This window comes from Etheostoma cragini, chromosome 3 (genome assembly GCF_013103735.1).
Source record: "Etheostoma cragini isolate CJK2018 chromosome 3, CSU_Ecrag_1.0, whole genome shotgun sequence".
Taxonomy (NCBI): Eukaryota; Metazoa; Chordata; class Actinopteri; order Perciformes; family Percidae; genus Etheostoma; species Etheostoma cragini.
The window spans coordinates 18,921,606-18,939,457 of NC_048409.1; the positions used below are offsets into that span (position 1 = coordinate 18,921,606).

A 17,852-nucleotide genomic window follows, 5' to 3' on the forward strand; every position below is an offset into this window, starting at 1 on the left:
ATATATATGACACTAAAGGTGACTTTTAACTTCAGTAACAACCCCAAAAAACCCTGACCAAGCATCCATATTTTACAAGATGGGAATGTGTTGGCCCAGCCTTATTGATTGATTCAGTTGTCACAGAATTGTGATGGATTATGTAGCCTACTGTATTTTTTGTATTCTTAATAAATGAATTTGTCAGTGTCCTCTGATGGACTAACTATGCAATGGCAAGAACGTTGCAAAATTACTTCAAACATACTGTAGGTGTTCTTTATTTCTGTATCGCACTTTGTTACTCAGTGGCATTAAGATGAAAATATTAACCATTACTGAAATCAGCTGATAATATCAAATCTTGTAATTACTGCACAAGAAAAGACCAGTTTTTTTTCAAAATGTGTTCTCTTCTAGACTATCAACTAACTCCTTTTGACCTTCTGCTGCAATTTCTGCTCATTACACAGTTGTATGTATAATATTGAGTAGTGTTTGTGTGTTGTATGTTTAATGTTCGATAACATGTAGTGTCATGGCTGTTTTAATATTTTGGCAAAGCCAAAGACATATTTCCACCAAGGTGGACAATAATGTCTAATCCAATTGTTATCTTTTCAAATTGAAATCTAGAACTGGGTATAAACATTACTTTAGTATTCAACCAGTAGAAGAAGCCATGTCCTTTTAACCTTCCTTTCAAGATGAGGAGAATAACTCCTCCAGCTAATTAAGTATTTTCTTTTTTGGAGATATGTATTAATTTCCTTTAGGCCATAATACAGCTCTCAATCCTTATGTCCCTCACCCTGTTACCCAGTGCCCACAATTTCATACTAAATGAATAAACAATTCTTCCACAGAATCTGTTGACCTCCGCTGCTCGACTGTCATAAAAAATGTATGTACCTCAGAGACAGACAACAATGAAACGGCACTTAACCGTCTCCTCATTTCAACTGACAGGATGTTATGATACAATAGAGCTCATTACGCCATACATTGCATTACCATCAACTCCACTGAGGTTTAACTTACAGGTGAAACGCTGCGGATAAATTAGATCTGCTGGTGCATATATCATCTCAACTTAATAAGGAGAAGAAAGCTGCAGTTCTTAACATGCATCATCAGCAGAATCGTAGTTAATGCAGCAGAGGCAGATGGGGGAAATAACAGTAATCGCTGGTGGGAAAAGTTGCTTTTGGACATAGCAACCATAGCAACCTCATTAAGCCTCAACTGCACCTACACTACAGTCATTACCGTGTCCTTATTATACAATATATGCATGATGTTTTTTTTTTTCTTCTTCTTTTCCAACACGTATGCAAAGTTTGCCTGTGTATGTGTCCTATGAGTGCAGTCGTCTGTGTGTTCAGCCCTTTAAGCTCTCTCCAGTGTGGTGAAATTGTTATCACAGGTAACCTCGTTGAGTCGCAGCCCTTTGCTTTGAGCCCTGTGCTGAGCAGGAGGCTCAGCATGGGATAAACTCCCCGCAGAGCTTAACTGTCACGGCCACTGCTCTTAAAGGTTCAATTGAGTTTTCTTTTTGATGGAAATAAAGGCTGTGTAAACAACAAACAACTCTTTCTTTGTTTGTTTGTTTTTACTGGCAGCTGCTGGAAAGGGACGGAGGTGGCAGTAGATGTTGCATAGCAACAATAGTAAAGGTAATAACCTTGCAGTGTTTTTTCATAAAAGCTGAAGGATGTTCAAGTCAAATGACTTCCCAGTCCTCATTCTTTTCTCTTAATGTATCTCTCTATTTTTCTACTTTCATATTTTTCCATTATCTGAACATTTCTAAGATAAGATAGACTTTATTGTCCTAGTGGGGAATTTGCCTTAGACATCACAGTGTCTGTAGTATAAAATCACGGCAAAACATTGCTAAAAAGGACAACAAATACATTTATCCATCATTTGCATGTGCCAATATACAGTACATCAGAGAAAGTGCCCACGTAGTAGTGTATAACAGTGATCATTGACAAGAAGGACAGCTATGGCATACACCCATTTTAGCCTAGGTGGTATTTAACAGCTTCAACAGATAAGGGGACAAAGGAATGTTTGTTGTGTACTGTCTGTCTGTACTGTCTGCCTGAGGGGAGGAACTGATACTCATGGAGGAGATCATGAGTTGGTTTTGAGATGATTTTTTGATTACGGTTCGTTGAAATATAGTCACAAGACCGGGATGTTGATGGACTCTCATGATTATCTGTGTCCCTGCACCTGTATCCACACATGTCAAGCACTGCAATTTAGAGGCCAAAAGAAACAAGACAAAACTGACATGAGGCCAATTGTACAAGGCAGAAAAGTGGGAGAGGGAAGTAAAAGGGAAAAATGGCGAGTATAGGGACTGAAAAAAAAAAGATGACATGGTTGTAGATTTGGTAAGAGGTGTCATTGTTTTTTTCAGCTTTGTGTGAATCCTTTTAACCTGATTCTTCACTCTTGAATCTAGTCCATGTGCCAGGCACACATGTAGATGAAACATTTCTCTCTGGTGTCTGTTTAACTGACCTCCTAACTTTTTCAGCATTTGTCAGCTTGTCTGCCTACAGATAGAAAGGCTGAGTCATATTTTTGTTGGATTCATTTCCAGCTCCAATAAAAAAGGCCACAGTGCATCTCTGAGCTGCTTGTGCTTGCTAAGTATAGGTTTATCCAGACGAGAGACAAAAAGTAGAGTTGGACTTGGCTTAAACATGGAAAACTATATGCATCATATTCTTACATTATTGCACTATTCATGGAGAAAAACATCAACTATTAATAAAATGTAATTCTGACTATATAAAAATGATGTTTCTTTGGCAGTCTTTGCCTGTATTTGAAAGCTGACAGTATAAAAGTAGACAGGAAACATGGGGCGAAAGATCACTAGCTGAAGCAAGGAGATTTGGGTTATGCAGTAGCCCATATGTCCATATGTCCTAAACACTAGACCACCAGGACGTCCAGTTATCATTACATTAAAATATCTAGAATGTGTTTTGTGGGCATCCAGATAGCTCAGTTGGTAGAGCAGGTGCACATATATAGAGGTTTACTCCTCAACGCAGTACAAAATAAACAATTTGTGTGTTTTGTTGTGCAGAAACCCATTTAAATCTGTTTTAGGAGAAGAAAACTCCCCTAGTTTTTTAACATACATCACACACACACAAAGAAAAAAAGAAAAACCTCACACACGCCTCTTCATCCTTTGCACCTATTTTCAGTTCTGTGGAATGCCCTTGACTGCTGTACTGCCTCCTCAAGTTCAATTGATTTTTTCTATTCAATTCTACCCAAATCGCCTTTGTCTATATCTACATGTGTGATCTATTACCGTCATGTCTACTCTCTCAGCAACGGCCTACCTGGTGAGGACAAAACAATAAAAACATTTTACTATACAACATAAAAAAAACAACTGTTATTTTCTTATGCCAGGTAACATAATAATAGAAAGAGTGCTTTTGAAAACAGCATCACAAAGTACAGCCTCATACATGATCTAAGTTAACAACCATTTCAATCAATTATCAACTTATTTCTGACAAAGTGACAACAGAAACTGAAACTAATTCTCTACTAATGATCAACCACAATCATAGCTGGACTGATAAAATCCAATGCACTTTGTGATTACAGAAATACAGAGCATAACTCTAAATCTGATAAAACGTTGATGTTTGGAGAACACTTTCTACTTCAGCTGCAGAGGAAAGGGAAGTGTGTAAAGAGTGAACAGAAGGCCTGCACAATTAATCGTTATAAAATCACAATCTCGATTCACCCTGTTCACGATTTAATTTTTCAATGAATTCAATTTAAAAAATATATATATATATATATATATATATATATATATATATATTTTACAGGATAAAGTTTGGACACATTCAATTGGTTTCCTGCATTTTCATGACAATTTACATTGTACATTATCACTGAAGGCATCAAAACTATGAATGAACACATGTGGAATTATGTACTTAACAAAAAAGTGTGAAATAACTGAAAACATTTCTTATATTCTAGTTTCTTCAAAGTAGCCACCCTTTGCTTTCTTGATGTTGCTGCAAACCCTTGGTGTCCTCTCAATGAGGTTCATGAGGTAGTCACCTTAAATGGTTTTCACTTCACAGGTGTGCCTTGTCAGGGTTAATTAGTGGAATTGCACAAATCAGGCCTTCATGGTCAAATAGCAGGTAGGAAACCACTGCTAAGGAGAGGCAACAAGTAACGTAGAGGGAAAGACGCTATATACAGTATAATACATGTCGATCCATTCTGTCTTACCCTTTCCTCCAAAAGTACCATGTGACAACACGATGAGGTCCATTCTCTTGCCGTGTTTTCTATGCTGCAGGATTTTCTGGGAGAACCACTTTAAGAATGTATCAATCAATAGTGTTGCAGCAGTGCAGCAAGCGTTCAGGAGCAAATATGGACCTGGACAGTGTGTGGCATGTGTATGGTGTGATAAATAAAGTTATGGGGTTCACACAGAAGTACTGATGCTTCAGATAATGTTGATTGTTAACTTCAGCATTGATTTTAATGTTTAGTCAGCCAATTAAAATGGGTTTGCACATGTATCACACACAAACATTGTATCTCCCATTATTGTTGGAACCAGTAAGTGTGTTGACCTCACAGTGAAGCAACTGCAGACCTCCCTGCGGACCAGCTTTTATCAGTGAATGAGAGAGAATTATCTGCAGCCGCAGACTGCTTGTGCTGAGAGGTCACAGTGACTTCACTAATAACTTCACTGGTCAATTAGTAGACCGGACAGACCATTCCCCTGGGATTTTTTTTTTTTTTTAATGAATCAATTAAGTTACAATTAACTGGGGAGAGGTTTTTACATTGTAGAAAGGGAATGTCGTTACACAGTGGCTGACATTTTCAGAGATGACTAAAAATGTAACTGATCTTACATTGTGTTCTGCTGGAATGTGAAATTAACTTTTTATTATAGTTAGTGGAATGGAATTAGCTATCTGATATTGAATTGATGGTAATACACATGATTTTGAATTTTAGGAATACGTTTAATTTCAGAATGAAAGGATGTGGAAGGTTTTTCAATCGGGACTGCCGCCAGGAAAAAGAGGGAGCAGTACTTAATCTAACACAGAGAGCTCACCTCTACCCAATCTCTTTACAAAAATAAAAATAACAAACTGCTGATAGCAGCAGCTGAGCACTGGGAGAACAATGCCCCCAGGGAAAGGGAAAGCAAAAAAACAAAGGGGAGAGACAGTCAGGAAAAATGGGAGGAAAGGTGAGAGCAAGAGTGAAATAAATAATAAAAGCAAGAGTGAAGGAATGCATTTATATACCTTGTTGAAGAAGTTCAGATAAAGATGAAGGGATAGGAATAAGATGGATCAGTGAAGGTGAGGGAGAAAGCTCAGTTAATAGAGATAGAAAGAAAGACAGAGTGTAAGAGGTGGAGACTACACCACGACAGAGGCAAAACTGTCAAGGCTGGAGTCACATCTATCCTATTCACATCGGATCACACCTCCCTCCGTCCCGGTGATGACGACGCTGCGTGTGGAATACTAATTCATCTGCCTGTTCAGATTATCTCCTACAAATTAGCACAAAGCAAATGAACCCAACACAAAGAATCAGTAAGAAAATGTGTCTTGGAATCCCCCCAGAAACTTGAATTATTACAGCTAATAATTCTTTAGCTACAAACTTTTAATGTGTATAAAGGTTATGAATATGCAAGTTAAATATGGTGGGGAGTGTGGTTTTATGTCTCGTTTTATGTATGGTAAAAAAAACAAGATAATGCGCTCAAACTCAATTAAAATGTTAAATTACCCAAAAAGTTGATGAAAGCAATAATTATGCATATAATCATATTTTCAACTAGAACCTCATAAATCGTAAGTCAGCTGATGCCTACCTTTGCACTGTGTAATTTGTAAAAACAAAAAAAACTGGAATGAATGACCAGAAAAGACATTACACAAGATTCAATATGCCTTCCTACCTACAGTTTACACACACTGTCTAGATCTAATTAAAGCTCAGAGTGTTCCAGCAGTGTTGGTCTGCATCCTAAATGCTAAAGCAATCATTAATCACTTTCCTTGTAGCAACAAAGTCAGCAGATGTTAGCCAGCCACTCCATATCAAGGTCAATTTGACATGTTACACAACATTTGGGTATTTCATTTAAAACACATTCTGGTTCTTGGCCAAGTTTTAAAGTTTTAAAAGCAGCCTTGGATCTTAAGTCACAAAGCAGAAGTAATCCAGCGAGCTAAGTTTAATATCACTCAAAATTACATTTTTTAGGAATTTTCACAAACAAACAAAGTGTTTTGAGTGATTACTAAACTCACAGCTCTGAAACAGAATATTCCCAAGTATGAAATATGGATGTGGGAATGAATAGCAAGAAATGTTGAATTTCTGTAAATAAGGTCTTTCACAGATTAAACCATTATGTAAACAAAGCTGCTGTTGGTGAGACAGGTGCTTCTCCCGGGGCATCATTATGTAGCTGCAGATAGGGGTGCATAATGTATCGACTTGTATCACATTGCGCAGTATCAAAAGTGTCACAATTAGTATGCAATATTTTGTTTATTTTGTGGCGCAATGTGTCCCATCCTTTGACTGTGTGGCACAGTGAAATAGATAGAGACAACTAAACAAACAAATCATGAGTGCATGCTAATATCCCAACCCATCGGTCATCCATGACCAACCTGTGCTCCAGCCGCAAGAAGTCTCACTGTGAACTTTATTGTTATGAATCTGAATATTGTTACAATGCATTTTCACGATACTTTTGTAATTTTACATAGGTTTAAAAATATTGAAATTAATATTGATATTGTAATATTCGCAACACCACATTTTGTCAATATCGTGCAAACCTAGTAGCAGATTGGCTCCTGTATGACTCCTGCAACAGATGCATCTCATCTTGGCTACTGTCCACACAACCAGTGACACATGGAGAACCGTTACTGAATATGCGTTTTGAGTCAAGTGTGAGGAGTGTTTTCTGCAGAATTTTGCTGGTAAATGACAGTTTGAGAAAATAATTGCATACATGCCACAAGCTCATGCACACACATGCACAAGCACAAGCACAACATCCTCATCTACCTTGCCACTGTTCCTTTCAGTTAAACAGTGAAACACAATATAGCATCCTGATCTGTTTGCCCTCTCTCTTCCTTCTCTCCCCTGCCAGCATCATGTCCGCCCTGGGCACAGCATGTGGCAGGCAGCTGCCATTATGCTGACCTTTTCTGCACCACACAGCTCACCCAGTTTGAGTCAGACCTCTCACTCTGCAGTGAACCACCTGGGGTAGCAGCGCTCAGAGATGGCCTGAGAGCAAGACCTTACACCCTGTGAAAACTAACTTGCGCAGGTTGTTTGGTCTCTTGTCTTGTCTGTCTCTGTGTGTGTGTCTGTTTATGTGTGTCTGTTACTGAATGTGTTGTTTTGAGTTTTTATAAATTTGTTTCCTATGTGCCAGTGTATTGTTTGTAACTGTTTGTAAATGTTTGTTTATTAATTTTAAAATTTACCACAAACAAAATGATTTTCAACAATTGGGTTTATGCAACTAGTCTTAATAATTTTGTAGAAATGTGTGGAAAAAGTGTAGAATTGGCAAATTAAGTCCTCTGTTGGTCAAAACAATTTAAGTGACCTTGGGGCCAAACTCAAATTTCTAAAAACTGAAGATTTTCAGAATGTAGACTCTCAAGAGGACACTACACATATTCTACAACATATAAACTTTCAAATGTTTTCTGTTTTGTTGTTATATTATTTGTGTATTTGTCTGTGTAACTGGTGCTGTTGTTTACAAAGTAAGGGCTAAAGGAGAAATGCATTATGGGTAGTGAAGCAGTGAGTGTACTTACCCAGTCCTAAGCAAGATACTCTGAGTCCTGACTTTCCAAGATTCCTGCAAAAACAGAAAAAAAGAGAATCACATCTCTTGTACATGCAAAATCAAATGGACGTATTTAACCAAATAAATTAAAGGATCTTACATCATAATCCAAACAATAATCCAACCAAAAATCAGTAATGATGTTTTTGATCATGTTTGGGGACTTGGACAATATTAAAAGAAAAATAATCAGCTACTAAAATGCATACCTTAGTGATATTAGATGTTTGTTTTTTTGATAGACATTTCATTCTGTGATAAATTTAAAAAAAAAAGTTTGCTACATGACATGTAGACTGATGTCAAGTGAATAACAAGCAGGCCTTTCATTTTTACAAGAGGCTTGAGGTAGCTTTGCTTCAAATAATCACAACAGTTTGACAGTTATTCTGATTTCTCCACGACAGGAAATTGAATTTTACTTTCAACCTGCACCGGTAAATAGGTGGATAAATGTATGCAGGAGAAAGCCTGCAAAGTGTGTGTGTGTGTGTGTGTACTACAGATATTAAATACATCTTATTAGCTCGCTAATAGCCTCATTAACTGTGTCATTAACACCACCTACAATCTAACCATTACAGTTCTTTGGTTTGTATAGTATAAACATGCATCCCTGGATATACACAGTATTAAGTCTGTTCTTTTGTGAATCCACACCTGCCTTTGAAACCTCATTAACCCACAAAATTAAGGACAGCTTACTGTAGTAACTCAGGTAATCACTTTTTACCCTGTTCAGCTGAAGAGCTTAATAAATAAGTAATTCAAATTATTAACAGTATTATTGTTGCTGTTAATATTTTTAATGATCCCATGTCCCTTAAATTTATCCATTTAAGATGAGACGGCTATCATGTTAGCACAGTTTCCTATTTAAACATCTAACAGACAGGGAGCAACATTCATTTGGAATTAAGTTTCTGTCAATCTTGCAATTTATGTCCATTATTCACGCTTGTTCTAGCTCTGTTTTGGTCTCCGCCAACTACTGAAGGAAATAACTGGCTCTGTAACTGCTAAATGCTCCACTATGTTCATTAGCTAACTTTGTCTTTCTGTCATTTAGTGCTGGATAGGTAGAATATAGTTGGGTTAACAGAGCTTTTTTTCTAAAAACAACCCCCTGTTGCACCTGTAAATGATGCAGATGACAGAGTGAACCAAAACAGTTCTTCAAAAAAGGGGCTTGACATGACATTGGGGAAGCCATAGTTTTACTCTCAGATTACAGTTATAGAGCAGATGTTGTCCTTCTTGTCTCTTCCACTACTGTGGGTAGACTGGCAGATCCCTGCCATGTCCAATCAAGCGTGAGGAACATTTATTTTCTTGTCATGTAAACTTACTGGACATGGACTCATGACTAAAGAAAGCACACACACACACACACACACACACACACACACACACACACACACACACACACACACACACACACACACACACACACACACACACACACACACACACACACACACACACACACACACACACACACACACACACACACACACACACACACACACACGTTTTTAGCAGGTGCAAGGCTGAAACCACTGCTGCAGAATTTATCTCTAATTAAAATCCATGTTATAATTTTTATCTTGTAATCTTTAAAACCCTGTGTGAACTTTATAATATAGTAATTTTATTTCTCAAACTTTAAATTTCTCTAAATTTGTATTAAACCCATCATGGCCTCATTAAAAAGGATCACATTTACAGGCTCAGCCTTGTGTATTGATTGAAGAGTACATTATTCACAGCTGTCATCAATCTTTCATTTTAGCTTAGATCCTCAGTAACCCATTAACATTCACAAAGTACTCTGAACATTTTGGTCAAGGTGCTCTTTAACAACAAGTAACAAGACAAACTTTTGCCCTTGTGTCCTAGGGTCATTCTGACCCAAAATGAAATCTTTTGCCATCAAAATATTTTTTTGTATTCATCAAATGCTCTGAAAATAATGGTAGTTATTTAATACTACGCTCTTAATGATAATTGATAATTCAAATAAGTTTGAAGTAAATTGATTGAATTATGGGCGTTTTACTGAATTTAATAACTTCTGTTGTCCTCTGGGTCAAAAAGACCCCACAGCACAAAGTGGTTAAAAAATCCCATGCTGCTTTTTCCTCTGAAGAAGCCCCCACATTGCCTGCTGCAGAAATGTTTAATGAGTATGAATTGAAGGAAATTGATGAAGTTGATGATGAGGCAGAACCTAAAAGCTGATATAAAAGAAGTATCAGATTTGCAGCAGTGCATCTGTTATGATAAAGATGAAGAATCAACGGATGAGGTATCTAAAGGTGAAATAGTGGAAGTGTCAGAAGTGGAGGACTACATCTATCATGATGAAGAATCAACTGATGAGAAAGAATCAGTGAGGAAGAGGACGCAGCTGAGATAGAAGAATATTTCCAGTCAAAGGATGAAACATTGGTGCCTGGATAGCTCAGTTGGTATAGCCGGCAGCGATATATTGAGGTTTACTTCTCAATGCAGCGGGCCCAGGTTTGACTGCAACCTGCGGCCCTTCGCTGAATGTTATACTTCCTCTCTCTCCCCTTTCATGTCTTCAGCTGTCCTGTCAATAAAGGCCTAAAAATGCATAAAAAATAATCTTAAACAAAATAAAAAAAGACAAAACATTGATCTGGTCTTCCATCACTCCCAGTGACAGACGACGCATGTTGAGGACAACAGATGTAAGGCATTTGGGAGGACATTACAACCATGGTTCTGGCTTTGATTTCTACATTTGTTATTTCTGGTTGGAAGGGGCATATTCCTCCCTTGTTTGCATGGTTTTCCTTCCACAGTCTAGGTTTAGGTCCAAATTAAGTGGAAGATCGTTGTCGTCAAGGAATGTGACTGATACTCTGTGTACAGCTGAAATCTTGCTGTCCAAGTACCAGGACCACGATCCAGCCCTTCAGTGACCTTAAACAGGAATTAGCAGGTTAGTGAAAGAAAAAAAAAACGGAATAAAAGTTATGGAAGGTTGCTTTTATCGCCCCAAAAATATATCATAAAGAGTTTAAAGTACAGGCCTGCCTATAGTCAGTCAATCTTTTGAAGTTAGATCATGGGTACTGGAGGCGCTGAGTCAGCATTGGATGCCCTGCAGGCAAAAAATGATAATGTCGCTGTTCCCCAGCCACGACCATGAATGATTAGGATACAGGAGACCTCTAGTTTAAGGGCCTAGAGAGAAAAGCATGGTTGGATCCAGAGCATGGCACAGACAGATGACCTATTAATGCAAAGAAACTGCACACTGTGATGAGTGATTTGACAACCTGCAATCCATTCAGAAGTAATGTTGAAAATGGTGTGATGTTGGAATTATGTTTCTGGCTTTTGAGCATTTACATCTGTGTATACTTTATTTTGCTCACTGTTTGACTTATGTTGACTCAAGTCATAAAAGGAACAAATATATTGTTTTTCTTGGTTAAACCTACACAATGCATCCCCTCATCCAGCTTACACAGGGATTGATTGTGTTATGGATGGAAGAACGGCAGTGAAGAGAATAATAGATGAGATGGAGAGAATGATGCAAAAAAGTAGAAAATAAGATTTCCCCACTTGGGAGATGGATTGAGAAAGTGATCTTCCTCATTTAAAACCCCTTTGAAATGACTCTTCATAAATATGCAAATGCTTATAGCCACACATTAATAACCAAACCCCCACCACTAAACACAACCACCCACACTAATACAGCCGGCCTTGCCCATCAAATATTTATTGAAATATGAACCCCCCCCGTAGCCGCTTTTCCAAACAGATCATAACAAGCCTTCCAAATCAATGAGGCTATTCAACTGTGCTTAAACATGTCTGTGTTTGCCCGACGATGGACAGTAATGACTTTCTCCGATACCCCCGGTACTACAGCAATATTATTCTCTCTCCCTCTCTCTCTCTCTCTCTCAAAGTGTTTCTCTTCTCAATTATTTTTTTTCTACATTTCCACATTGGCTCTCTTTATCCGTATCATTGCCCTCTAAGTTTTTGTAATTTTCTCTCCTCCTTGCTGTCTGTCATCTTTACACACGCAATTTTGCCTCGAGCTCATCCTGTAGCTAGTGCTGTTAATGGATCTGCCTTTGCTTTGTCCATTAACATTTTTGTCTAATTGTACTTCTGTTACAGTAGGCAAATTTATTCATACTGTAAATTTCATTATAAGTAAACTCAATATGCTTTACAAGTACAGACAGGACAGACATAGTCACAAGACATAGTCACCTAATGCACCTACATCTGTAGGTGCATTAGGTGACTATGTCTGTCCTTTCCTCTCACTTCAGCTCGGTTTAATTCAATTTCATGATCAAATATTCATACTATGCAAACAGTGCGGTTTTGTTAATCGACATTGCAGTAAGCATCCCCCATCCCCTCACCCTCTTTTACCTCACACTTGCATGCCGTCATATCTCGAACATAAAAACTTTTTGCAACCAGTCCACTGTGCACATCCATCACTCTTAATCACATATTTAACTCTGAAGGTCTGTCAAGGTGCCTACTTTGCACAGCAGTTTGGCAAAAAGCTTTTTTTTTTATTGTGTTCTATAAACCTCTTCAACCACAGATTCCTCCAACTACTCAACAAACTTTGAGGAAGAGAGGGAAGAGACTCTGACATACACATTCATAATCAGTAATAGCAAGTAATAATAGATTTGCATAAAATCTTCTAATAGTAAAAAGGCTGCATTGATAATGACTTCAATTGAGAAGACAAGAGAGCCATCTGTAGATAATCATCATGCTGCGTGTACTAATTATTTCTCCATTTCTAATTGACTGAGTATCTATGAAAGGGAGTTTGTTTCAGTGATTGATTAAAAAAAAAAACTAAAAAGCTGAAACAGATCTAATGACAAATCAACTATAAGCCACTTAACTCACCCACATAAATGAAATCCATATGAGAATATAAGAAATAAGAAAAAGAAATAAAGCAAGGTGCTGATAAACCGCACCACAGAGCCATAGATTGGAAAAAGCACATCCAGTGTTGCGTTGAGTTTGTGTATATGGTGATTAATAATGTACCAATTAAAAATAAAAGATTTGATTAAAGCTGCAAGCAGTGTTGGATGGGCCGCGCTCCTTTGCATGCGTTGGGGTTAATAGTGGACGTTGATCCTTGTGACTGTGCACTCAGACACCGCAAATCATCACCAATGAAAAGGGAACTCCCTGCTGAGCTTAATGATACCGCACACAAGACTACATCATACAGTTCCTAAGTTATGAAAGGGGGCATGGCTTAAGCATGGGGGGGGGAGACGGGTCAAACATCACCAATGAAGAAGGTCTCTTTGTTGAGTTCAATGATACCTTATACAAGACTACCTCAAACAGTTCAAAATCCATAAAAGGTAGTTTGACCTAATTCCGTGGGCGTGGGCGTGACCACACATTATGTTGTTTTATGTAAATCGGATGATGTTTTTTATATAAGGCAGTTTTTGTGTTGCCAGCCGAGGGCGCTATGACCAAAAGTCAATTTTGCCCTGTACATGTCCTCAGGCCTGGACCCTTGACAAATGTGAGAAATTCGGGCAGATATGAACATGTACACTAAAGTTACAACTTAATTTGTCGATATATGCTAACAATGGCCGCCATGCCCACACTGTTTGACAAAAAGTGTTCAACTTTTCATCTTTAAGTTGTTGAGATGGTACAGACTAAATCTGAAGTCCATTGGATGAAATCTCTAGGAAGAGTTCATTCTGTCATCTGGCAAGATAAAGGACCTTGACTTTTAGTCCTAATTCCTTTTGCCACTAGGGGGTGCTATAACTTTGAGCCAATATTGGCGTGTATATGTTGTCAGGGCTGGACTCTTATGAATCCTGAAAGGCTTTGAGCCAATTGGTCCAATATGGTCTACATGGTCTACAGTCTACCCAGAACAACAATCATTAAGATGACACTAAAGGAAAATTTTGGTCAATTTCAACATGTAGCTCTGTTGTTTGTAAATGTGAATTGCTGTCAGTAGAGAGAAAAATGATAAGTGAACTAAACCGAGCTGAATTAACACTTTCATGCATTTCTTTAACATCTACAGCAGTGAGATTCACTGTGTTCACTCCGAAGGAATCAATGCACATGGGTAGGCACTTTTAATGACATTTTGAACATGTTTAGAGGCTAAAAACATGTTTAAAACTTGCCGATCTAAAACTAATTTATTGTTGGTTTTGGGGTTTTCGTGTAATTTGTTGACACCATCTCCACCTGTATCTTTTAAGTTATTTAGGTAGCCTCTCAGCAATGTGACAAGGGTACACAGGGTAAATTGTCCCTCATCACATCTACCATGTTATCTTGTGTGTCTCATGTGTTATCTGTATCCATTTGTAATATCCTGCAGGCCGTAGCTCCAAAGCACATCCATTCACCCTTTGCCCATTGCTTCAAAGCCAGCCTATAAAGTTCCATAGAAAAATGCTAAAATTGCAACACTCATTTTTGAAAAGCCTCTTTTGAAAGCAATCTGTATACGTGTGTGGTTGTGTGAATGTGCCTATGCACTCATGCAGACATAAATAAATGCATGAATAAATTTGTGTGTATGGTGAGTGCCAAGTTGTACATGCATCTGCACCTGCTTGCATGTTGTGCCTGTACCTGTGCATCCACACGAGCTAAACTGCTTCTATGAACTAAGGAGCAATCTCAGCAGTGGGGCTATTTCATGCCTTTCAAGCACTGAGCTATGAGTGGGTGGGGTGTGTGAAGAAGTGAGGGGGGCAGCTCTTAAAGCCTACATCCAGAGTGATGCAGCTGCTTGTGTATCGGAGAGATATAAAAGCGGTCACCTAGCAAGCAAGGTGAGATAACACTTCTAATGGGAGCAGAAGGAAGCACAATTTCAGCCAATGATTCTTTTGACACCTTCACAGTTGCCGCTGCAATATGTACTGTGACTAGAGCAGTAATTGTGAGTGCGGAATTGTTTGTGCAAACATCCATTGCTGCATGCAGAATTTGGCAGTAAATGGCTGAATGCAGTGTGTTGAACTGTAATACTGTGTATTAACACAGCCCCTCCTGCTATCACCATAAAAACAATAAACCTCTTGACATAAATAGAAAGACACTCAGAATATGACACTCATGTTCAAACTCCGTCTTCTTGGCTTTCCGTAATCTACTAATGCAATGGTTCAACAGCCCCACCCATCAAAAGAATATGTTTACATATTTTTTTTTATTTAAACAATAAAAGCATCTCTTCAATCAAACAGTCTTTCTTGAGAAAAGTGTTTTCAGCCTGCTTGCGTCCATCTTTGGCCTTCCAGAATCAATCTCCATCTGATTCTAATCTTCCCCCCCCACGTGCCCGTTAGGCAGGGTTAAAACAGCATCACACAAACACGCCCCTCATGTGTCATGTCAGTACTGATCCTATTGTCGCTAATTACACTCAATGAAAGACCTGTCGTAACAGTTGGCACTTATAAACTGCAGGTCTAATGAGGTTTCAATGATGTCCACATGGCTGAGAAATCAAATGCTTATACAAAAAAAACCGCAAATTTCTATAATAACCTGCTTAAATTTTACAGCACGTTGCAGAAGCCAATACTCCTTCTTTGCCATGTTATGTCTCAGCATTCTAGAAAGACTGAAGAAAGATATTCTCAGATTGTGAACCGCAAGTTTTTTTCAGCAGAGGCTAACCCAGACATGAGGAATGAATTCAGCTCTGTATATAGGAAAATAATAAAGAACCTAAAGTGTAGTGTAACTCGACCCCACAGTTGAAACATACCATTCATGTCTGTAATAGATTATTATGTACTGTAGCTACTTCCATCCTTTTAGCTTTGAACAGGATTGCTGTCCTGGTGGTCCCATAGATATGTAAAATATAAACATACCTCTTGATTTACTCCTGAGGCAAATCTGCCTTCACTTAGGTACTCAAAATGCAAATTACCCACAATTAGCTTCTTGCTCCCAAAGACAAGCTACAGATGTATTTCTACATGTATAATAGTGTCCATGTAGTGCATTCAATTATAAAGGGAAAGGCACTGCTGAGTGGAAGTTTAAACGTTTTTAGGACAATTTAGATACAATCATGTATGTGTGTGTGTATATATATATATACACACACACACACACACACAGTATACACACACACACACATATATATATATATATATATATATATATATATATATATATATATATATATATATATATATATATATATATATATATTGTACATTCATACATAACACCCATACGTACAGTACACACACACACACACACACACACACACACACACACACACACACACACACACACACGTACTTGTGTTGAACAGTTGAGTAGTTACAGAAGGACACAACCAAGCACAACCCCATATGTGCCTAAAGTGACTCAGAGTAGCTGCGTGGGCAACATGTCCCCACATCTCAGGACTGAATCATTGTACCAAAGTCTTATAAGCTAGTCACCAAGCCTTGCTGTTCAGCAACATAGACTTAACTGGTTTCCAAAGCTATGTAGCAATGTAAAAGCAGTACATCTGAAAAAGCACAAGCAATTTCCACAAACCAAGACAGCAGACAAGATGCCAGACAGTCAGGTGATTCTGTGATCTTTTGTTCTTATTATTTCTTTCCTTTTACTATTTTTTGTGGCTATTGAAACAATATCCATCACCCTAAGGCAGTGTCCCAACTGCCTTTCAAACAAATCAATTTCCCTTCAATTTTCAGTGTGCTGATGGTAATCTGATGCATTTCAAACAACTGACAAACACTGTATACTTGAGGGGAAGAAATGTAATGATATTGTTGTGGGCAGCTGAAGCAACTTCCAAGTGCAAACTAAAGGCCCAGACATCCCAAACCAACCTAAAAAAAAACTAGCAGCGTCAAAGGCCAACTAATGCATGGCCTGAGATCGCCTGTGTCTGGGCCAAAATGTTGCACTTGAACACACCTTAAAGACCACAGCCGACAGCCAGCATGTTAAGTTCTGCGCCTGCGTGAGAGGAAATCTCTCTCCATAGGTGGCGGTAGTCTGTTTTAGTCAACCAAAAATAGCCTGTCAGCCTGAAGACTGACAGGACGGATTCAAGACGCAATTTAGCTACAACAACAAACAAATAATATTTACCGTGCACTAGAGAAAAATAATCCAACAATTACAAACTGTTCCTGCTGAAGAGCTCAATGGCTTATGCAGAAATCTTACCTGATATGACAAGTTTGTTGTCTATTTCACACCCTCTTGACTTTAGTCGTTTGCTTGCTTTGCCTAAGCAAGCAACTGACTTAAGCTGAACAAAATGATTTCTCCCACCAACAGGCTTCGCGGCAATTCAACATGGCTAAATCGGCAGAAAAGTCTCCAACAAGAGCAGACGAAGAGGAAAGGCTGAGAAAGGAGAAGTGATGGAGGAAGGTTTTTTCCTCACGGTTTTGTTTTAAAAGAACTGGCACTTATTTTTGTTGCTGCACAGACCGCTTTTGTTTCTGACAACGGCTATTGTGTTGAATTCAGTTGAGACTAGCTCACTCTTGCTCGGAACACTTTCAGAACATTACGACATTCTTTGGTTTCTTTTTTTTTGAAAGGAAGAAAAATCTAGGCATTCTCCAGTGTGTACACTACTCTGTAGATCAGATTTAATTTTTCCCAAACTTCAACTGTGGACCTAGATGACTCAGAGCCCAGAGGCAAAACAAAACAAATACTAAATGAGATTCTTAGACTATCCTAGATTCCTAGATCCACAGTAAGACTCCTAGCATTTTTAAAAGGAAAACCAACCTTCAAAACGTATATTTTCAGAGAAGCATTTTTGACAACGTTTTGCTTCAGGGCTCAGGTGAGCGAGTTAATTGGT

At 38.3% G+C, this 17,852-nt stretch overlaps 1 protein-coding gene across 3 annotated transcripts in view; it reads right to left on the minus strand.

The window, feature by feature from the left end:
- kcnab1a (potassium voltage-gated channel, shaker-related subfamily, beta member 1 a) overlaps positions 1 to 17,852 on the minus strand; it is an 88,443-nt gene that overhangs the window by 18,421 nt on the left and 52,170 nt on the right. For all 3 annotated transcript variants that reach the window (XM_034867071.1, XM_034867072.1, XM_034867073.1), the window contains exon 2: positions 7,905 to 7,948. In XM_034867071.1, coding sequence (XP_034722962.1) covers positions 7,905 to 7,948 — 44 coding nt within the window. The remainder of the gene's footprint in view (positions 1 to 7,904; positions 7,949 to 17,852) is intronic.